Raw genomic sequence first — 24,526 nt, 5'->3', positions numbered from 1 at the left:
TTGATAGTGTACATTACAAAAGTATCAAGAAAGTAGTCCCTATTCAGACTAACGTCATAGAACAGGGGGTGTGGGCGAAATAGTCCTGTATAAATGCGCAAGGTTGTCAAAAACTAAAGTTTTCTCGGGCAGTTTTAGTCAACCTGTCGGTTGTGGAAATGGACGAGAAGAACGTTTCAATACCCATTTAACACATCACATTATATCTGCCTCCAAACAACTACTTTGAAAAGCCACATCACCTTCAAATGCAATGTAAAATACGGGAATTAAAACCGCAGGAACTGAACACAAGCTGCATTAGTAAGTATACACAGCGTCCGCATATAAATATGTATGGCATTGACATACATTTTTATGTATCTGCCATAACCGTACATTTGGCTAGATGGTGCATCCTCATGATTTAATCAAAGAGGCTTTAGGACTCTCCAAAGATGCCCTGCCTTTTGAGAAACGGACTCTGTAATTGGTTCTGTCATCCATTTTAGATTATGTTTTTATTTTTAGACAGACCCATTCGAACTCCTATCTGAGATTCGAGTTGTGTTTATTCTTCTCATATAACGTTACAGCTGATCATTTATTCCTGTTTTCGGGCAGGACCAATTTATTATTGAGCTGTTGTATTCCTGCTCCTCGGTCGATATAATGACATGAGACTGCAACATTCACCACTTCATTAGTCTCCTTATAAATTAAGATCTTCCAGTTTGTTAGAAGAATAGTATATGTGTCCTTATTTGCTGAAAGGTGGAATTGCCATCATGTAGATAAGTAGGTATTGGACCTTTGGGATAGGCTTCACCACGGCACTTCAAAGCCATATAGGCTACTCGGTCATTGCACACCATCACTCTATTGCTTTACTGTATGTAGCCTATTGTTTTGCTTGAGTTAACCAAGTTTGCCTACATATTGTATCAACATCCTGTTTGCTACTTTTTCTCTTTATTCTATTATTTCTATTAGGCTACCTGCCTATAAATTATTTAGGGAAATGTGTTCTGTTACTATATACAGGTATAGTTTTCACTTGAATAAGCTTGCTACGTTGTTACAATGAGTGGACAGATGTGTGCTTTATGGTGGTGATGATGCACTGTAAACAATATGTCAACTATCAGATTAGGTCATGTAACTACTGTTGGCTTGTGTAGTCTACTTAGTAGTAGGACACATCTATGACAAACAAACATGTTCATGGTTGAGTAATGTTGCATTAACTAATACAGTATATGCATTATAGGTCAATTGTCAAAATTAACAACTAGGATCAATTTTGATACATGACAGGTTTTACTTTGTACTGTACATAAAGTCCCAGCTGCATATGAAAAGATGAAAGAACAGCTTTGTAGGGATGACATTGAATGACATTGGATGTTGGAAATGACTATGGTGGTTAATGCTTTTCGAAGCTGTACTGTAAATGTCATTATCATTGATTTAAATGTAGTGAAAGTGTGTTTGCTGTCTGCCAAACATCTCCTATTGAACGGTTTCACACCTCTCCAAATGAGCTTCTTCATAGATTTAACACAAGTAAAACACGGTCTTAAATAACAAGCGAAGTCAGGTTGTATATTGTATCTTGTTCTTGCCCATATTCTAGCCATCGACGCAATGTTCTGCCTGCAAACAGAGTAGCTATATCTCATATCAATAATTATATATTTTTTCTAAACCTAATCTGATTCACAATATAACATTCATCGTTCTTGATGCATACATTATAACCATGTTCTCGTAGATCTCAAGTATACAGTTGTTAAATTTAGCTTGCTGGGTAATCCTGCCTGCTGGGCAATGTTTATGGTGCGTAGGTGGACTATGTATTGCACGTGTTGTGATGATGTTAATAGTGCTGCATGGTGGGAAATGGTGTCCTTTATGCACTGTAGCCAGTGCCGTGCCATTTACAGTATGCAAAACATGCTTACATGTGAACAGTACACCCACAGCCTACTCTCGCACCTACACTGTTTGATTTGTAACTTTCTCTAATTGTGTAATCCTGAGTAGTGAAGCATCTGGCAGAAGCAGATTATCATGGCTTTCTGCCTTGATCACTGCATCTGTTACTCCCCTCCATGTTAGCTGGCTAACCCATTCACTCATTATCCCTTCTGTTGAACCTATTTGGTCTGCCTTTTACCTTCCTAGAAATAACACCATGTTTTTATTTTTCCACCAGTTGGACTCCTCATCTCCTTACCTGTCAAGTCTTGTTACCTGGCAACTGAAAACAACTGGTTGGACTAGTTTTTGGCCTCCTGGCCACCAAGTCTGTCCATGTTGACCACCCAGGAAGAGGTTTAAAGATTCTGCCGGATTTCAACTTACCTGCGGTACATGTAGTGGAGAAGAAAACATCAGACTTCTACAAGCCAGAGATAACTGTTCCATTATAGTCTCATTTTGGGCTTGATTTGAATACTTGGCTATCCAGACTGCATTGGCCAGGTACAGTCATGCACCTAGAGGTAAAGGTAGCTCTGAATTTCATTGTGTCCTACCTGTACAACAAACTGCCCCGTCGTCGTGCTGACCTCTTCGGGGAGGAGTTGGAGCGGATACTGTTGTCGCGCTATGAAGGCCACTGGTACCCTGAAGCTCCTCTGCGGGGCTCTGCCTTCCGCTGCCTGCACCTAGGGGCCCCCAGGGACCCAGTGGTGGAGCTAGCTGCGAGGAGAAGTGGACTGGACACAGATGAAGTGCGTGCCAATGTCCCCCCTGAGCTGAGTGTGTGGATCGACCCCTATGAGGTGTCCTACCAAATCGGGGAGAAGGGAGCCGTTAAGGTCCTGTACTTGGAGGATCCATCCGGCTTAGGTGGGGAAGGCGAAATGGTGGAAGTAGTAATTGGAGTGAGTAAAGGGGACATGGAGGTAGAGGAGGCCAAGAGCTTAGGGTTCAACCCTGAGGCCCAGGTGTTTGTTCCAATTGGAGCCCAGATATCTCCAGTTCTGCTTCCTTCCCTCTCCAGCTCACCCACACCTCTCTCGGCTTCATCCTGCCCAGTGATTTTCAGCTATCCCAGCTCCAGCACACCCACGAACCCAACGGCCCACTCTAACACATCCACACCTTCCCCTCCAAGTGGGGCACTCCCTTACCTCCCCTCTCAGCAGCCAACGACTGCACTGCCCAGCACCCGTCTACCACTGCAGCCCATCACCTTCACCACGGCCAGTTTCGCCGCCACAAAATTTGGCTCCACCAAGATGAAGAAGTGTGGCGGTTCCGGATCGGCTGGCGGCTCAGGTGTAGGCATGCCCCCGCCACAGAGGATGCTCGCCTGTTCCCCCACCAACATCTCTCCCCCAGGGCTGCTGAAACACAAGCCCCTCTCAGTCTCCCTGCACTCCCTGGGGGCTCAGATCCCCAGCCAGCTCTCCCCTAATGCCAAAGAGTTTGTTTACCCGGCATCCCCAGGGCCCGTATACTTTGACAACGATGCTCCGCCCATACTACCACACTCAAGCCCCTTCCAGCTCCCTCACCCCACCCACTCCCACCCCTCATTTGACCCATTCTCCAGTCCCCCACCTGGTCCAGCTGTTGGCATCATCGGTGGTAGCGGTGGGATTTCTTACATTGAGAAGCCCTCATTTGTGGAGGGGATAGGGGGGTATAACCTGCAATATCCCAGCCAGGCCTTCCAGCCGGTGGTGCTGGCCAACTAAGCCTTTCTTATGAGTATTTCTGTTGCAGCAGTAGGGCAGTAATGCTCAAGTATTTTTGGGGGAAAATTGTTCTTACTGTGATACTATAGCGTAGAATTAGTTTTGTTACTACTACAACCTCCACTATATATTTCAATATGATTATTTCCATATCATTTATGTTTGTTTTTTTGTGGATTTTGATTTCAGTTTCTCTAACCAGAGGAGTAACCAGCCTCCTATTGCACAGACATTATTTTCATTGAATGTTCAGCAGAGTAAAATGCCCTTCAGCTTTGGTCTATTGACAGCAGTATGGTAGTTATGCTGTGAAAAAGGACCAATGTCCTGTAAAATGGCTTTAGAAAGCTTAGCGCTTTGCAATCTGCTCGGCCTTAGTTACCAAAAATGCACAGAGGGGTTTGTGCGGGTTTGGGGATGTCTTATTCATGCTAACAAGTGTTAAATGTATGGTCATTGTGAATATAGTGAGCCTATTACTAGAGCCTTGAAACATGTCTGAATTGGTTTGGCGTGAGGTAGCAGTATTTGCCATTTGTCAGTTCTGAAATCTGGTTATGGACATGCTTAGAAAGGGAGCCTGTGTGTAGTGTCTTGGGAAAAGGGAGGGTTTAATGTGCAGGGTATGAGGAAATGTATCTGTCATGACAGGAAGAATTACTGCCAGGGAGGTCAGCGAACCTTGGTGAATGTGAGGCAAGTTGATTTTTGTCTTCAGATATAATGACGTACTAATCTCACAGACACACACACAGACCGAATCTGTCAGCAGTGTGTGAAGGTGAACGGGCGTTGTTGGAGGGGAATAGGATGCTGCTAAGCAATGGGAATTGTGATGAATGGCTTAGCGTGACTGACTATGAAGGAGAGGTCTTACTCTGCAGGGAAAGGAGGACGAGGAGGGAGTAAGGAGAGGAAAAAGGGATGGCAAGGCAGGGGCATCGATGACGTTTTAACACCTTTTGGCATCTTGGGTGCAATGGCTTTAGACTGACACTTTAAAACCCGGAGCACGTTTCTGTAGAACTTTAGTGGCGTTGCAGCCAAAGGCTCACGCTAGGTCCCCTGCTCTTTAATCCCTTAATTATCTCTGTTCCAGTTGCTGCTCCAGTGGGAGACCAGCATCATATAATGAAAGCTGTTTTCCTTTTCAATTTCCAGGACTATGAATGTTAACAAAACCTGTGTTTTTGTCACTTTATGATGCCATGTCAGATCATTCTCATGTAGAAGGTGGTGATACCCTGGCTCCATATAGGTAATCGAGGGGGCAGTAATTGTCACCAGGGTTCAGGCAGCCCCCGCCTTTCCTTTTGAGCCATCCAGCACTTTATATTATTGGGCTATAGATGCTATGTGACCCCCCAGTCATGTAAGGCGCTAAACATTATTTTTTTCTTCTTATTGGCCCATTATGTTACAGCTGCATCTGCTAAGAAATGTTGGTTCTGTTCCAATGAGATTTGTATTTGGATAGAAGGGGGAGTGTCCCTAGCCATCTGAATGTTTTCTAGATTGTGCCATGTAAACATCTGTGTATAAGCTAACATAAGTACACTGGTAATTGCTGTGATAGTTGGTCATATGCGTGTCATTCAAACTGTTTATTTATCTTTTCGTCCAGGGGTTGGGAGGGGAGGGGCGGATCTCTTTATAATTGTAATGGTTGTGAGGAAAGGGGTCATTTTTACATTTGTAATTTATTTTAAATTTTCTATATTTTTCCTATTTTTTTCAAAAGTAATTAAGTACATTTGTAAAGTTGAGAGAGAGAGATGTTATAACAGTAGGAATATGTATATATTATGTTCAGGTTTCCTTTGTTTAGTTATGTGCTGAAGTTATTTTTACAAAAATAACTAAATATATATGCAAGTTGGGAATAAAAATAAAGATGTATAAAATAAAGTATTGAATGTGGATTGTACCTTGTACAGAATTTGTCCAATAAAAGACGGGTAAATGTAATTTGTTAAATTGGGTTTTTGAAGAGCTTCAGAGATGAATGTTTACAATGGGTGGATAGTCTGACAGCATCATTCTCAGTCTGTTTCTAAGGGCAGTCTGATAACTTGTGTAAGATTTCTGTTCCTTCATAGTTCGTACACTTAAACCAAAATCTCCACATTTAAACCAAATCCCCTTAGTAGTGCTCATGTTACTAATTTTGTCCCTTATTCATTCATATTCCATCTACATATTGTCCAGTGCCATAAATCTTTGCTTTATACCACTAACCTTATTTGTGTGCCTGAACAGTCCTACTGTGACTGAATTGGCTGCCAATTTCATTCTCACACAAAGACTGAGGGAAAGCAAAAAACCCGTTCCTGCAGTCTAATCCTTGATGAGTATTCACCTCACATCCATTTTGTGGTAACATTCCCCTGCTCCCGCTACTATAGCCATAACTAAGACTGTCTTTACTCACACAGACACCGACCCTAGTCCAGTGCAATGTGTAACTAACGCCATATTCTAGACCACAATTGTGTGTGGGGGGGGAGGTCTTAGCCCTTTTTAACCACAAATATTCCAATACATTTCAAGTCAAGTGTTCCAAGTAGGTTTAGGAGGAGGATAGTCATTGAATGTGCTGTGATTATGATCAGTGACTGGTCAATCCTGGTGGGGGACAGCCTAGTGATGGATAGAGCTATTTTTTTATTTGTGCTTGTTGATTCAGTTAGATTTTTTGGTTTCCAAAATCCCTACGAGCATCCCAAAGTGCTGCCGCCCCCCATTGCTTAAATAATGGTCAGAGTACTCTTGGTAATCGGATGTGTGCTGTATTTAATTCCCTGTGCCTGCAAAGCAGGTCTGGAGGTTTGAGTGGTGGCTTGGAGGCCATGTTGCGGTCACTGACTGCCTGCCAATGGGAAGGCCAGAGGACTGTGACGTTTGAGGGATGGGGGCTGCTCTACTTGGAAGTTCTGATGGATTACAGGAAGACTATAAATATTGTTTCACGTTGTTTCACTTTTTGGTCACAGGATGGACAGTGTTTTGTTGCGGTATAGTGGTTGGCTGTTGGTATACGTCTTGCATTTAAAAATTAGTAACAGATTACACTATCCTCTCCAAGTATTGTAATTAAAAATACTTGGTTTTTAAATCCACACTAAAAGCAGGCTGTTCTACCACCAGGATTGAATCAAAGTGAGAAACAGAGTTTTGTATTCTGTCTTTTGCTTATATCTATCTATGTGTGTTTTATTTAGCACTTTGGAATATTTTGTTGTAATAAAGAAGTATTTTCTATTTAACATTTTAAGAATAAATGGATATAATTTAAAAGTAAGATATATTAATATAGTACTTTCTCTTTTGCCTGTATTTTGTTATCATTTTCCTATTTTGTATCTGATCTGTACACCCTGTAGATGTATATGAACCTTTCACTACTGAAATGCAATGACCTGTTTTCTGTGCTCCCCCATGGGAATGGGGACTTACTACTGCACTTTCTTATTGTATCAGATTCTTTTTTAAGTTTGTAATAAAACAATTCCAAAAATAAGCATGGAAAATAATCTAATTCTCTTGTCATTTTTGTCTTTCAGTTTGTCAAATGTGACAAATCCTGGCAAAATAATTATTACAAAATGATTTAGAATAGTGTCTGATGGCCTACTTGTGATCATGAATTCTTCTAGTATTTATGTTCCTGCGGTATAAAAAGCCCACGCAAGGTTGTAGAAAATAAACATGTATTTCATAGCATTGCAATACATTCTAATATTGATGTAAGCAAATTGAAGTCTGATTAATAATTCAACCCAGGTATGAAAATCTCAAATAGCTCATCTCACAAACTCTTCTACTTAGACCCCAGACAAATATTGCCTAATTTCATCATCTCGAAATATGACCGGTGCATTATTTTGACTGTTAGTATATCTGTCAGATGTTTTGCATGACTCCCTGTTGTGACTCCACTGGGCTCTGCTCTCCTATGGCGTGTCGATGTTTGGCATTAACATGCTTGGTCAGCTACTCCTTGGCTCCCTTTATCTCCTCACCACCCACTCACCACATCTCATTCCCCTCCTCCATCACCCTCTCATCTTCCCTTTATCGCCGCTCTGTTCTCTCACCAAATCCCTATTTTTCCCCTTAGCCTTTCTGCTCTCTATCCCATCACATTTCCCCACTCGTCCCTCACCACCCCTCTCCTCTATCCCCCCTTGTCTTTGAGGCTGTGTTTATGCAACACTGCTCCCCTGTGTGTGGATGTGATCATTACGCAACATCTCATACTCCATTGGAATACTAATGTAGATGAGGTAGGGGGATAGGCAGAGCAGAAACAGAGGACCTCAAATCTCTGTTTTTGTGTGTCTGTGTGTCTATGTGCGTGTGTGATAAACAGCGCATGTGTTTGTGTGCATGAGGCAAGAAGAGTGATGTGCTCCCTGTTTGTCTCCCAGCATCACAATGTGCATCCTGTCATCGTTGGTAAAAATCACTGCTGTTGGTCGATTGGTCAGGCAAGCTCAAGGCAAGGGCTCACCTTTCATTGAATTCCACTTCATTAATATGCATGATACGTATCCCATACATGGGTACATACAGATTAAAAAACACAACAGGAAATGCATCTTAATTTAAGAGTTGAAAAAAAATGCACTTAACAGGCAAAGTTTGAAATGTCCTCAAAGTAATGTTTATCCTATCAGGAGTATTATAGCTGTTAAAAGAGACCGTTATAATTGTTTTGGGACTGTTTTCTACATACAAAGAGGCTATTCTTTTAGGATGACCTTGGCTGTTTGAATTGTGAAGGACTGTTTCAGCCTGGAGTTGGTATCTTTTATAACGGTTTTCTATGCAGATCTGGTAGGAAGTAACTGTAATTGTATTCATGAACCATGTAAAAAGGAATAATTCAGTCCCCACCACCTCATTGAGAAGACTTCCTTATCCTGAAACACGTGTAACATAAGGAACCAAAAACAAACATCTGACGTCACAAAAAGCTAACGTCCAGTTCATTTCAAAATAAATATTTAGTATTTTACAAGATGTTTCAAACTAAAATAAAAGGAATCATTTATAACCTTGTGAATGCCCAAGATCAAACGCTACAACAGTAAAGGTGGCGCTAAAAATAGGAAGTACACTACATGACCAAAAGTATGTGGACACCGGCTCGTCAATCATCTCATTCCAAAATCATGGGCATTAATATGGAGTTGGTCCCCCCCTTTGCTGCTATAACAGCCTCCACTCCTCTGGGAAGGCTTTCCACTAAATGTTGGAACATTGCTGCGGGGAGTGGCTTCCATTCAGCCACAAGAGAATTAGTGAGGTCGGCACTGATGTTGGGTGATTAGGCCTGGCTTGCAGTCTGCGTTCCAATTCATCCCAAAGGTGTTCGATGGGGTTGAGGTCAGGGTTTTGTGCAGTTCAGTCAAGTTCTTCCACACCGATCTCGACAAAACATTTCTGTATGCCCTTCGCTTTGTGCGCAGGGACATAGTCATGCTGAAACAGGAAAGGGCCTTCCCCAAACTGTTGCCAAAAAGTTGGAAGCACAGAATCGTCTAGAATGTCATTGTATGCTGTAGTGTTAAGATTTCCCTTCACTGGAACTAAGGGGCCTAGCCCAAACCATGAAAAACAGCCCCAGACCATTATTCCTCCTCCACCAAACTTCACAGTTAGCACTATGCATTGGGGCAGGTAGCGTTCTCCTAGCATCCGCCAAATCCAGATTTGTCCGTCGGACTGCCAGATGGTGAAGCATGATTCATCACTCCAGAGAACACGTTTCTCCTGCTCCAGAGTCAATGGCTTGGCGCTTTACACCACTCCAGCCGACGCATGGTGATCTTTCTTTTTTTTCTTTTTTAATTTCTTTTTAATTTAAATTTATTTTTATTTTATTTATTTTTTCTCCCCTTTTCTCCCCAATTGTCGTGGTATCCAATCGCTAGTAATTACTATCTTGTCTCAACGCTACAACTCCCGTACGGGCTCGGGAGAGACGAAGGTCGAAAGCGACGCGTCCTCCGAAGCACAACCCAACCAAGCCGCACTGCTTCTTAACACAGCGCGCCTCCAACCCGGAAGACAGCCGCACCAATGTGTCGGAGGAAACACCGTGCACCTGGCCCCCTTGGTTAGCGCGCACTGCGCCCGGCCCGCCACAGGAGTCGCTGGAGCGCGATGAGACAAGGATATCCCTACCGGCCAAACCCTCCCTAACCCGGACGGACGACGCTAGCCCAATTGTGCGTCGCCCCACGGACCTCCCGGTCGCGGCCGGCTGCGACAGAGCCTGGGCGCGAACCCAGAGACTCTGGTGGCGCAGCTAGCACTGCGATGCAGTGCCCTAGACCACTGCGCCACCCGGGAGGCCCTTCTGACGCATGGTGATCTTAGGCTTGTGTGTGGCTGCTCGGCCATGGAAACCTACTTAATGAAGCTCCCGATGAACAGTTATTGTGCCGACGTTGCTTCCAGAGGCAGTTTGGAACTCTGTAGTGTTGCAACCAAGGACAGACAATTTGTATGCACACTTTGCGATCCCGTTCTGTGAGCTTGTGTGGCCTACCACTTCACGGCTGAGCCGTTGTTACTTTTAGACGTTTCCACTTCACAATACAGTTGACCAGGGCAGCTCTAGCAGAGAAGAAATTTGACATACTGACTTGTTGGAAAGGTGGCATCCTATTACAGTGCCACGTTGAAAGTCACTGAGCTCTTCAGTAAGGCCATTCTACTGCCAATGTTTGCCAATATATATACTATACTGCCAATATATACTTATGTATATACAGTGCATTCGGGAAGTGTTCAAACCTCTAACCTTTTTTCACATTTTGTTACGTTACAGCCTTATTCTAAAAATGTTTCTTTTTTAAATCCTCATCAGTCTACACACGATACCCCATAATGACAAAGCGAAAAGGTATTTAAAATTAAAAACTGAAATATCACATTTACGTAAGTGTTCAGACCCTTTCCTATACGTCTAGAAATTGAGCTCAGGTGCATCCTATTTCCAATGACCATCCTTGAGATGTTTCTACAACTTGATTGGAGTCCACCTGTGGTAAATTCAATTGATTGAAAAGTTTGTGGTCATACGCACATCCTTAAAAACATAGGTGCTGGGCCAATAAAGAATACTAGTATAGAACAAGAATGCCCGCACACTGTTAAAGCTCCCAATTCACCGCTTTACTGACAACGTTCCGATCTAAAACGGATCTTCGTCAGGTCGAACAAACAAACTGAGTGCTCATATCCCAAAATATACACATTTCACCTCACATGACCATTGCAGATATGATGCATGGTGGGTGCAAAAACAATTTGTCTATCTCTAATAATTTAATAACAAGGAGATGGGTACATGTACTAGTTCCAGAAAATAATACACTGCTCAAAAAAATAAAGGGAACACTAAAATAACACATCCTAGATCTGAATGAATGAAATATTCTTATTAAATACTTTTTCTTTACATAGTTGAATGTGCTGACAACAAAATCACACAAAAATGATCAATGGAAATCAAATTTATCAACCCATGGAGGTCTGGATTTGGAGTCACACTCAAAATTAAAGTGGAAAACCACACTACAGGCTGATCCAACTTTGATGTAATGTCCTTAAAACAAGTCAAAATGAGGCTCAGTAGTGTGTGTGGCCTCCACGTGCCTGTATGACCTCCCTACAACGCCTGGGCATGCTCCTGATGAGGTGGCGGATGGTCTCCTGAGGGATCTCCTCCCAGACCTGGACTAAAGCATCCGCCAACTCCTGGACAGTCTGTGGTGCAACGTGGCGTTGGTGGATGGAGCGAGACATGATGTCCCAGATGTGCTCAATTGGATTCAGGTCTGGGGAACGGGCGGGCCAGTCCATAGCATCAATGCCTTCCTCTTACAGGAACTGCTGACACACTCCAGCCACATGAGGTCTAGCATTGTCTTGCATTAGGAGGAACCCAGGGCCAACCGCACCAGCATATGGTCTCGCAAGGGGTCTGAGGATCTCATCTCGGTACCTAATGGCAGTCAGGCTACCTCTGGCGAGCACATGGAGGGCTGTGCGGCCCCCCAAAGAAATGCCACCCCACACCATGACTGACCCACCGCCAAACCGGTCATGCTGGAGGATGTTGCAGGCAGCAGAACGTTCTCCACGGCGTCTCCAGACTCTGTCACATCTGTCACGTGCTCAGTGTGAACCTGCTTTCATCTGTGAAGAGCACAGGGCGCCAGTGGCGAATTTGCCAATCTTGGTGTTCTCTGGCAAATGCCAAACGTCCTGCACGGTGTTGGGCTGTAAGCACAACCCCCACCTGTGGACGTCGGGCCCTCATACCACCCTCATGGAGTCTGTTTCTGACCGTTTGAGCAGACACATGCACATTTGTGGCCTGCTGGAGGTCATTTTGCAGGGCTCTGGCAGTGCTCCTCCTGCTCCTCCTTGCACAAAGGCGGAGGTAGCGGTCCTGCTGCTGGGTTGTTGCCCTCCTACGGCCTCCTCCACGTCTCCTGATGTACTGGCCTGTCTCCTGGTAGCGCCTCCATGCTCTGGACACTACGCTGACAGACACAGCAAACCTTCTTGCCACAGCTCGCATTGATGTGCCATCATGGATGAGCTGCACTACCTGAGCCACTTGTATGGGTTGTAGACTCCGTCTCATGCTACCACTAGAGTGAAAGCACCGCCAGCATTCAAAAGTGACCAAAACATCAGCCAGGAAGCATAGGAACTGAGAAGTGGTCTGTGGTCACCACCTGCAGAACCACTCCTTTATTGGGGGTGTCTTGCTAATTGCCTATAATTTCCACCTGTTGTCTATTCCATTTGCACAACAGCATGTGAAATTTATTGTCAATCAGTGTTGCTTCCTAAGTGGACAGTTTGATTTCACAGAAGTGTGATTGACTTGGAGTTACATTGTGTTGATTAAGTGTTCCCTTTATTTTTTTGAGCAGTGTATATTTTCCAAAATGACCAAGTAGGTGACCTGGAAGGCAAGACAAATCAAAGTGACATATTCATGTAAGAAAGAGTCTGATATTAAACTCTTGGTTCAGACCTCTAGGAGACATGGTACACAAACGGTGAATCCAATACAATTCTCTTCTCAATAATAGATTATCAGTATCAATTCAATTGAATTGGACATGATTTGGAAAGGCACACACCTGTCTATATAACGTCCCACAGTTGACAGTGCATGTCAGAGCAAAAACCAAGCCGTAAGGTCGAAGGAATTGTCCGTAGAGCTCCGAGACAGGATTGTGTCGAGGCACAGATCTTTGGAAGGGTACCAACAAATGTCTGCAACATTGAAGGTCCCCAAGAACACAGTGGCCTCCATCATTCTTAAATGGAAGAAGTTTGGAACCACTAAGACTCTGGCCGCCCAGCCAAACTGAGCAATTGGGGAAGAAGGGCCTTGATCAGGGAGGTGATCAAGTACCCGATGGGCACTCTGACAGAGCTCCAGAGTTCCTCTGTGGAGATGGGAGAACCATCTCTGCAGCACTCCACCAATCAGGCCTTTATGATAGAGTGGCCAGATGGAAGCCACTCCTCAGTAAAAGGCACATGACAGCCCACTTGGAGTTCGTCAAAAGGCACTAAAGGACTCTGACAATGAGAAACTTGGTTCTCTGGTCTGATGAAACCAAGATTGAACTCTTTGGCCTGAATGCCAAGCGTCACGTCTGGAGGAAACCAGGCACCATCCCTACGGTGAAGCATGGTGGTGGCAGCATCATGCTGTGGGGATGTTTTTCAGCATCAGGGACTGAGAGACTAGTCAGGGTTGAGGGAAAAAATGAACGGAGCAAAGTACAGAGAGATCCTTGAGGAAAACCTGCTCCAGAGCGCTCAGGACCTCAGACTGGGGCGAAGGTTCACCTTCCAACAGGACAACGACCCTAAGCACACAGCCAAAATGTTCAAAGACCCAAGTCACCCAAGTTATAGACTGTTTTCTCTGCTACCGCACGGCAAGCGGTACCGGAGCGCCAAGTCTAGGACCAACAGGCTCCTTAATTAACAGCTTCTACCCCCAAGCCATAAGACTGCTAAACAATTAATCAAATGGCCACCGGACGGTTTACATTGACACCCCCCACCCCTCCATTTGTTTTTTACACTGCTGCTACGCTGTTTATTATAGTCACTTCACCCCTACTTACATGTACAAATTACCTCGACTAACCTGTACCCCCGCACATTGACTTAGTCCCGGTACCCTCTGTATATGGCGCAGCAGGTAGCCTAGTGGTTAGAGTGTTGGGCCAGTAACCGAAAGGTTGCTGGATCAAATCCCAGAGCTAACAAGGTAAAAAATCTGTTGTTCTGCCACTGAGTAAGTCAGTTAACCCACTGTTCCCCGGGCGCTGAAAACAGGGATGTCGATTAAGGTAGCCTCCTGCACCAATCTGATTCAGAGGAGTTGGGTTAAATGCAGAAGACACATTTCAGTTGAAGGCATTCAGTTGTACAACTGACTAGGTTATCCCCCTTTAATAAGACAATGCAGGAGTGGCAGCGGGACAAGTCTCTGAATGTCCTTCAGTGGCCCAGCCAGAGCCTGGACTTGAACCTGATCGAACATCTCTGGAGACCTGAAAATAGCTGTGCAGTGATGCTCCCCAATCCAACCTGACAGAGGATCTGCAGAGAAAAATTGGAGAAACTCCCCAAATGCAGGTGTGTGGCGTCATACCCAAGAAGACGTGAGGCTGTAATTGCTGCCAAAGGTGCTTCAACAAAGTACTAAGTAAAGTACTTTGAATAGTTATTACATTTTTTACACGTGCAAACATTTATAAAAACCTGTTTTTGCTTTGTCATGTAGATTGTAGAGGAATTTCTACAAAGAAAATTAACATAGTTTGGGACAACTTGAGTTTCATTTCTACATACAAACTGGCTTTGAACCAGCTTTAACTTCATATCATACTAAAATGACTATCATACCTAAATGTTGGTCTATCGATCTGACAAGAATCTGCACCAATCTTAAAATCACTGTTTAAACAACTACAATATATGCCTAAGCATACAAGATAAGAATGTCAGCGCAATGCAATGCCTTCCATTGAAGCAAATTCAGGAAATATTTGTTTTGATCCTTTAATTTACAGACATAAGTACATACACTTAGTGTAAAACATATGCAAACATTACACCATTAACACATTTTCGTGCAGCAGGATTACTGGGAAACTTAATTGGAAGCACACATGACTTTGCGCCATTTCAACATTTTGTCTATCATAGTTATTTTACAGAAACACACCAGAAACAAAGCAGAGTAAAATTAATATTATTGCCACATGTATGATTCTAATATGCATCATAATGAAGATCGGCACAGGAACACAAATTCATCAGACACTTAAAAGATTGAGTCCTTTTACTTAACAGTCTGCTATGTAGTATTTGCAACAATTGAGGCCTATCATTTTAATATGCATCATGATAATATGCATCATAATGATAATATGCATCATAATCATTCTAATATGCATCATAATGAAGATCGGCACAGGAACACAAATTCATCAGACACTTAAGAGATTGAGTCCCTTTACTTAAGTCTGCTATGTAGTATTTGCAACAATTGAGACCTATCATTTTTGATCAAACTTAACCAAAACCATCTTTCTTGTGCTCACAATTCCTGTCAACATTGTCATAGGCACCCCAACCCTCCAAAATTATTGGCATCCAATAAGATAGGAGCATTAAACAATGGAAGTGTTGGATGAGGTAAATAGGAAATTGTCTTTAGAAAAAAATATATATTTCTGTAAAATTCTTGTTGAAAACCTGTTAAAAAAAAAAATCAAAAACCACAGTTTGTCCATTGAGATCCCTGCTTAGTCATTGGTTCATTGTTTTCTTTCCTCTAAAGAAATATAAATCTGACAGATTGTTGCACATCAATCAAGATGCATTGTTAGAATAAATACAGCATTGATCATAATAGCTATTCAACAAACATAAGGAATAGCAGTAAATTAAGATAAAAAGACACAGGTATTGACAAAATAACTGACTCTTAATCCCAGACAAACTACAGGAGGCACAAATATACAGTGCCCTCTACTTGCAGTGAACAATGAAATAAACCAACAAACATATTAAATACCCCTCCACCAGTGAGGGCCCTTATAAATGCCTGATCTATGAGCAATAAACATACTGAGAAAAGACAGTCCGTGCCATATCAAATCAAATTTATTTATAAAGCCCTTCTTACATCAGCTGATATCTCAAAGTGCTGTACAGAAACCCAGCCTAAAACCCCAAACAGCAAGCAATGCAGGTGTAGAAGCACAGTGGCTAGAAAAAACTCCCTAGAAAGGCCATACTACTTTTTAAAACACCTCTTTCCCCCAAAATGACTGTTTTTTGGGGAAAGATATTAGAAGCAGAGTTAGTTTTTGTATAAACAATTGCTTAAAATGTGTGGGTCATGTCGTAATAGGAAAAAAGTACCCACCCGGCCCTATATCTAATCTTCACCCACAAGGTGTTGCTTTGGAAGGGTTAAGTGCAAAACAGGGGTAACACAATCTATGTGGTGCAGGGAGAAAACTATGTACAAAGAATTCTCTCCACACACACACTTCAGTGTGTGGTACAAACAAAGACAGACATAGACGAGCTGTGACAGGAAAACACCACTATCTCGCCCTTTGTCTGACCAATATCAATTATTTCCTGTGTACGGTCACGGAGGTGCAACCCTCAATCTGTCAGTTCTGTTATTCATTGTTTTCTCCCCTACCCAATTATGAATAAATCAAGAGTTCACATGTCCTTCTTCAGAGCCTCTGCATGAGTACTTGAAACAGAGGAGAGAGACAGTCAGTTACTGCAAACAGTGGGAAGAGGGCAGGGGGACAACTTTCAATATTCACTACTCATCACTGATGATGTTCATGCTTTGGTCCACAAAACAACCCATTAATACGCTGTATAAATGTGTGTGTGTAACGTTTAAGCGCTTCTTTTCACAAGCCTGCTTTTCTCCACCAGCTTTCTCTGACTTCTCTGGCCAGTGATAAGACCTGACTAGCAGTAGACAATATACATGTTATGTCTGTAATTGAGTCCCTGTATGTGTAGGAGCCAGTCTTCGTGTCCACCTCTCGCCATGTTGCTGCCTGGCTCACTGACAGTGTGTATCCATGCCTCCACTGTCATGTTGGAAAGGATCTAGAACTTGACGCAGTGACCGGCGTTCACCATGAAAGCAGTGCAATTCAGATTCTCTTTGTGTCTGCATTTTGGGGGGCGTTTTTATTTTTCGGTTATTTTCTTGAAAGATAAAGTTTGTCCCTTACAATGGTCCGTATTTGGCTTCATATCGGGACATGATGTTCTTGCAGCGACCACAGTCCTTTCGCAACTCAGCCACTTGTTGCCGCAACGCAGCATTTTCCCTCTCCAGAAACGAAGCGCGCACTGTGATCTGGTTCTCCTTCAGCCGCCGGGCGTCACGTGAACGTTTGGCTGCCACATTGTTCTTCTTCCTCCTCGACCAGTATTTATCGTCCTGTGGGAGACAGAGGATTTTAATACAAAATAATAGAATCAGTGTTGTGGAAACATCCCTAATCCCAGACAAGCCCCTTTATTTCATGGCTTACTACTCACTCATGAATTGTTCTGGTGTAACATAGTGATACTACAATCTTCATCAACCAATAATTATTTGGTTCCCAATTGCAGTGGCTACATTCTCATTATCCTACTTCAGAACAACCAGTTCCATCATTCATCACCTCCCTGAAACAAATATTCACCGGTCATCTTACCTTCTGCTCAGTGGGCACAAAGACCTTTTTGGCCTTCTTGATCATGGGCTGTGGTTTGAGGTCCTCGTCAGAGAACTTGTGTTTGCGTGGGTTGAACAGCTCACCCCCAGGCACACTGGACAGCACCAGGTCTGTGGGGTCCGGCTGGAAGTTGATGTCCACCTCAATGTCCTCCGGGTCGATGGGAGTGGGTGTGAGTCGGTCTGCAGACTTCCCCTCTAGAGGGAGACAAAGTCAGTTCAATGATGAGTATGAGTTTATATATTTTTTTATTTTGGTGGCTGTTAAGTATGTTCTTATAATCTTGAAGGCTATAGTTAATAGAAAATTCTAACTGTTTGCTAGATTTTTTCCTTAAGACATACTAAGGTCATACTAATACATACTAATACTGCTATTTGTTAATGCTGTAGAGCTCAGGTTTCACATGTACATGTGTGTCGAGTGTGTCGGGTAAGTCTATTTGACATTTGAATACAATATGGGAGTATCTAGTGTCAGCATGTTGCAAGCGTCTATTACAGTGTCAGTGTATGTGCATGTTGAGTTCAAAGGTAGAATGTTTTACAGTGGTACCATGTCTGGGCTTTTAACAATGGGCCCCAACAATGTACCTTTTTTATTTTTAGACACTTCAACCTCCGCTGCTTCAAACCCAGACACAGCATCTTCATCGTCCCCATCTTCTTCTTCCTTCTCTTGTTCAGCTGGCTCTAAGGTGAGTGTGACAGTCTCTGTGTCAGAGGTGGTGAAAGGGGGTCTTGTCCCCTTGGTTTCCACCTGGGCCAGGCTCTTCTGCAGCTCCTCCTCTAGGGTGACTGGGATGCCATTCTCCTGCAGGAACTCATCCAGGTCCATGTACTCCAAGTGGAAGGTCTCCCCATCATAGGGGATGGTCTTCTCCCAGATGGCAGGCGTAAGGGAGGCGGACACCCCTCCAATGCCGGTACCTCCAGTCCCACCACTGGCCCCTCCAACACCGGCCTCGCCATTATCAGCAGAGCACAACTTCTTCTTCTCTATTTCTGTGGAGATAACCGTGAAGAGCATAATGGGTGAAGGTTGCACGACCATGTGAACACAAACAGGATGGCAAATAAAGGAAGATAGAAGTCTGATGTCATGGAAAGAAGTAGAAAAAATAAGTGGTGAAATGACAGAATGAGGGAAAAGGGGGCTGCATCAACCCATAAACAATGGGGAAGGGAAATCTGGACTTGTCAACACAGCCTCTAAACACAAAAACGAACGTGAAAAAAATATTAATTGCCCTTCAAATGCAAGAAAATGATGTACTCATATTGTATGTGAAAAACGGTTTGACTGCAGTGCTCTAGGACAAGTAGGGAGGTGTGAGAACTTTATGTTCTTTTCCCTCCCTCACTCAGTTCAGTGCCTCAGGGGAAACTGGAACAGCAATCAGAAAGTACAAAGGGTTTCCTTCCCCAGTACTGCTCTATACTTGTCACATTTGAACAACTATTGAACTAGTCATATATAATGATCAAACATAGCAGATTTAAAAAAAAAAAAAATGTGTCCAGTTGTTTGAAGGTACACACACACGCTCATTAAAAGCACTACTACGTCTCCATACACCAGTCAACATGTCCGCGAAGTCAACGTCCACATCAGATCAATGCAGTTCACATAGAAAATGTGGACATTGGAAAGGATCTCTCAATTCATCCACAACGACACAAGTAGGCTAGTCTTACCATCGTCGCCTTCTAGAATATTAGGTGGGGGAATGTCCATAATCTTCTTCAAAACAATAGGAAACGATTTCTGTGGATCCGACCTAGGCTGCAGAGGCGCCTTGAGTGTAGTTTCCCAGGCACTGTTAGCAATATCCGTGGATAAATGAAGTCAAAGCAGTGTTTCAGTCTGTTGCTTTGAAACCTGTTTCACAAATTAAAACGTTGTCAAAACAAACACCACAGATCCCGATGGTCGTAGCCTACTGCGAGCACTGTTTTCTTATTCATGAGCTATACGCCTCTTCAGAAAATACTCGGCGTGGATTGGTCACATATGTATCTTTTAATGTTAAGTAGCTGACATAGAAAACTCGCTGGTGAGCCAGTCAAAACAGAAGCAGTATTACACACCGGGAGCTCATTGGCTGAAGCAACACTCCGTTTCAAGCCTTCGCACGGAAATAACTGTACATTGCGTGCAGAATGTCAATATAGTGTCTCCTGACTCCTATTGTTGCTACATTTAGCTAAACCAGATAGATCTAGAACTGTATGACTATGGCCATTCACTGACCCTGGGAACTGGAGGAGACGAGGACGAGGACAAGGATAAGGATGCTTCGCGACATTTGATGTCAACTACTAGGCTACATCAAATCGTGGTAGGCCAGGCTTCCCCAACCGGCGGCGGTTTTATTTGCCCCCCCAAGTTTTCTGAGAAAAAAATAAGACATGTTTTGTTTTCATTGTTGGAGATAAAAACACCAGGAAATCAGCTCCAATTGATTTTAATTTTGAACATCTGTTCCCCAGTATTCCCACTCATATAGACATATGTGGTCGTATAATAATAATTAATTGGATTTATATAGCACTTTTCTACCAACTGAGGTACTCCTTACATAGTAGGGTGAAACTCACCTCACCCAACATCAATGAGTAGCACCCACCTCAGTGATGCACAGGGATTGTGCCAGAACTCTCACCGCACAATAGCCACCAGTTGGACAGGTGAGGAGTGATATATGCCAATTAGGAATGAGGGGGGTGATTAGGTGGCCATGATGGAATGTGGCCAGGTTGGGAATTTAGCCATGACACCGGGGTGAACGTCCCTACTCTTACAATGAGCGCCATTGTTAAGGCTTCTTGCGGTTAATTTGCAGTCTACTTTTATTTTTTTTTATTATAGTCCGCCCCCGACCACCCACTCAAGAAAAAAATGGCCCGCGGCTGAATCTAGTTGAGGATCCATCGACGTTGGATACTTACATACGTTTTAAATGACGATGCAATGCATCCAGTTTCTCCTCCGCACGACATGATGACTGGATGCATTATACATTGATACATTTGTATCCACACTCGTGGCCAAACAAAACACGTGTGTTCTTTTCTCTCCTTCACGTGCAGAGACAAGCTGTTGAGGGGCGTGGTTATGGCACGTGCAAAAGCAGGGCGACCGTAGCCCAGGAAGCACGAGCTCGCACTACACTGAACAGCTGGCGTGTCCCTATCATGTATTTACACCCAGCGTAACCGTTCTACCATTGGATTGGAAATGTGTTAATAACATATGAGTCATATCCCCTCACCTTACACCACATCAATAAAATTGTTATATTGATAATGGTTTCCGATATGCTAATAGACTAGAATTCTCACATTTCTGCGCGCATGTGCGCATCCAAATGGGGCTTCAACATTAGTCTGTTTTTTGTTGCAGGATGTTCAGACAGGAACATGATGTACTGAACACATTCCACCACTGCTCTTTTAATCCAGTCATTCCAAAAATAGTAACAATACTTAATAGCCTATGTTGGACATACCTGGAACCAATTAAGGGCTTCATTCATTGGGTGAATTAAATCTGATTCGTTGAGTTCTAGTTTTAGTTCACCTATGTATTATCTATTTAGGTCAGTGTCATATTTTGTATGAAGACAGTTTGTACAGTGGATTTAGGTCTGACCTTCAGACAATATGAAACTTTATGGCAACACAACATATGATGCAATGCAATGTTATTCTAGCAGGTCTCTCTCTATATGCAACAGCTCAACTGTTCACTCACTGTACAATATACATGACAGAGTGGTACAGTAACAGTACATCTGAACTTTTACAGAGTAAACAAAAGTCTAAGTGTGTACATGAGGGAGGAACTAGCCACAAATAGTCATCTAGGTTACAATACAGGTGATATGAGCCCAGAAAATAGGTCAGTAGGCTACCTTGTATCTAGACTTGCACCTAAATGTATAATAAAGTTTTATAGACTCTGACAAGCTTCTACAAATGCCAATCTAATAGACCCTACAGACAGTACTTGAAGATGGCTATTATTTAGTCAGGTCACAACATTTACGATCAATTTATACTGAACTAAAATATACATGCAACATGTAAAGTGTTGGTCCCATGTTTCATGAGCTGAAAGAAAAGATCCCAGAAATGTTCCATACGCACATAAAGCTTATTTCTAAAAAATGTCGTTCAGAAATTTGTTCACATCCATGTTAGTGAGCATTTCTCCTTTGTCAAGAAAATCAATTGACCTGACAGGTGTGGCATATCAAGAAGCTGATTAAACAGCATGATCCTTACACAGGTGCACCTTGTGCTGGGGACAATAAAAAGACCACTCTAAAATGTGCAGTTTTGTCACACAATGCCAGGGATGTCTCAAGTTTTGAGGGAGCAAGCAATTGGCATTTTGTCTGCAGGAATATCCACCAGAGCAGTTCCCAGAGAATATAATGTTCATTTCTCTACCATAAGCTGACTCCAACGTCATTTTAGAGAATTTGGCAGTACGTCAAACCGGCCTCACAACCGCACACCACGTGTAACCCAGGACCTTCACATCCGGCTTCTTCACCTGAGGGATCGTCTGAGACCAGCCATCCGGACAGCTGATGAAACTGAGTTTGCACAACCAAAGAATTTCTGCACAAACTGTCAGAAACCATCTCTGGGAAGCTCATCTACATGCTCGTCGTCCTCACCAGGGTGTTGACCTGACTGCAGTTTGGTATCGTAAAAGTGGGCAAATGCTCACCTTCCATGGCCACTGGCATGCTGGAGATGTGTGCTCTTCACGGATGAATCCCAGTTTCAACTGTACTGGGCAGATGGCAGACAGCGTGTATGGCGTCGTGTGGGCGACAAGTTTTCTGATGTCAACGTTGTGAACAGAGTGCCCAATGGTGGCGGTGGGGTTATGGTATGGGCAGACATAAGCTATCAGACAACGAACACAATTTAATTTTATCGATGGTAATTTGAATGCAGAGATACCTTGACGAGATCCTTAGGCCCATTGTCGTGCCATTCATCTGCCGCCATCACCTCATGTTTAAGCATGATAATGCATGGCCCCATGTCGCAAGGATCTGGTGGTCACACCAGATACTGACTGGTTTTCTGATCCCCGCCCCTACCTTTTTTTTAAGGTATATGTGACCCATAGATGCGTATCTGTAATCCCAGTCATGTGAAATCCATAGATTAGGGCCTAATTTGCTGATTTCCTTATATGAACTGTAACTCAGTATAATCTTTGAAATTGTTGCATGATGCGTTTATATTTTTGGGATGATTTTGGCCATATGGTTAATTAGGGGTGTTTCAAAATGCAAATAGCCACGGTCGTGCACAAGCACTGGTTCTCTTACTGGTGTGAGTATGACACTGGTAGGATTGTTTGTTGAATCACACTTTTTCTATGTGTACAAACATTGTAAATTCCGCTTGTAAGTAGTATTTTAGAATAGTTTCTACGCAATATTGATAAATGAGGCCCCAGATGTGCAAAGCTCTTAGACTTAGCCAGAAAGACTCACAGCTGTAAATGCTGCCAGAGGTGATTCTAACATGTAATTACTTATGTAAGAGAGAGTTCTGTATTTCATTATCAATACATTTGCAAACATTTCTAAAAACATGTTTTCACTTTGTCATCATGTGGTATTGTGTGTAGATGGGTGAGACATGTATTTCTTTAATCCATTTTGAATTCAGGCTGTAACACTAAATGTGGAATAAGTCAAGGTGTATGAATACTTTCTGAAGGCACTGTTTTCCAGTCTGTGCTAGCAAAACAGTCCTGTAGCTTAGAATTTGCTTCATCAGACCACTTCTGAATTGAGCGTGTCACTGGTACTTGCTGTTCGATTTCCCTCACTAGATTTATGGAAAGAACAAGCTATTTGTAAACACAGACAACAAAATGATTACGAGAGGGTCACTGTGAATCACCAATGCCATGCCAAATTCATGTGGCACAAAACACTGATGTCTGGGGTGAGAGCTCTGATGTGTAGACTGTCTGTGGGTATGTAAGCAAGTCTGATATGAACTCTATTATGGGAGCATGCAAATTAATGTCATTGTGAACACCATACACTGAGAAAGAATGAAAGATTTTATTCTGGATTTTCTATTTTCTTTGATATTGAATACTGCATTGTTGAGGAAGAGCTTGCAAGTGAACCTTTTGCACGTGTCAAACTTATTTGATTTGAATGGCTATGGCCTGTGTCCATCACAATTCAGTAAAACATGTCAGACAGAAAAGCAAAGGCACTGGATTTGGGATCTAAATTAAAAACAAGGGTATGATGAAGAGTGTGTGAACATACACTAGGACTACATCAAGTTGTGAGGATACCTATCCACATAATGAGGACACGCTGTGTGCATAAGTGCCCTACGGCCTACGCAATATTCTGAATATACAAGGCCTGTTAGCAGAGGGGTTAGTTATGTACTATTAAGAGTAGGCCTATGTAATGGGAATCTCTCATGTGATTTACACTGACTAACTTGTCATCGGATCATCACTGCTAGCTAGCTGCTACCGAGTGGCTATAATGGCTAACGCCCCTGTCCCGAAGCTAGAACCAGTTAGCCGCGAGCCAGACGCATCTCCCGGCTAGCAAACGCAATTACTACAGCTACAATACCTCTTTCGCTAACTGGCCTAGACCCTTTGTCGACACAGAGACCGGCCGTTCCACCACGACTGGTCTGCCGACATAACTCCATCCGTTGTGCCCTCAACCGGCCTTTTCCGGACGTCGGAGCAGACGCTTCTACTAGCCCCGGCCTGCTAACTTTGAACACAGTGTCTCCCGCTTGCTAGCGTAGTAACGACTACCCAGCGGCTTCCCTGTTTCATCTATTGCTGTTCACTGGACCCTACGATCACTTGGCTACATAGCTGATGCCTGCTGGACTGTTCATTAATCACGGTACTCCATTTTGTTTATTTTTTGTTTATCTGTCAGCACCAGCCTCGAATTCAGGCCCT

At 43.1% G+C, this 24,526-nt stretch overlaps 2 protein-coding genes across 2 annotated transcripts; one reads left to right on the top strand and one right to left on the bottom strand.

Moving 5' to 3' along the window:
- Positions 1 to 121: 121 nt before the first annotated feature.
- Positions 122 to 5,593, top strand: LOC120037715 (protein Tob2-like). Its single transcript, XM_038983705.1, has 2 exons — positions 122 to 303; positions 2,198 to 5,593. Exon 2 carries the CDS (start codon positions 2,475 to 2,477, stop codon positions 3,687 to 3,689), a length of 1,215 nt encoding a protein of 404 aa, XP_038839633.1. The 5' UTR covers positions 122 to 303; positions 2,198 to 2,474; the 3' UTR covers positions 3,690 to 5,593.
- Positions 5,594 to 14,799: 9,206 nt separating this feature from the next.
- Positions 14,800 to 19,493, bottom strand: LOC120037705 (thyrotroph embryonic factor-like). The gene is made up of 4 exons (XM_038983697.1): positions 19,228 to 19,493; positions 18,124 to 18,534; positions 17,510 to 17,727; positions 14,800 to 17,247 (listed from the first exon to the last, which is right to left on the bottom strand). The coding sequence occupies exons 1-4, from the start codon at positions 19,265 to 19,267 to the stop codon at positions 17,032 to 17,034; spliced, it is 885 nt and encodes a 294-aa protein (XP_038839625.1). The 5' UTR covers positions 19,268 to 19,493; the 3' UTR covers positions 14,800 to 17,031.
- Positions 19,494 to 24,526: the final 5,033 nt, after the last annotated feature.

The sequence above is a fragment of the Salvelinus namaycush genome, chromosome 3, assembly GCF_016432855.1.
Source record: "Salvelinus namaycush isolate Seneca chromosome 3, SaNama_1.0, whole genome shotgun sequence".
NCBI lineage: Eukaryota > Metazoa > Chordata > Actinopteri > Salmoniformes > Salmonidae > Salvelinus > Salvelinus namaycush.
Note: the sequence above shows the minus strand (reverse complement) of the source record. Positions and strands in the feature narration are given on the sequence as shown.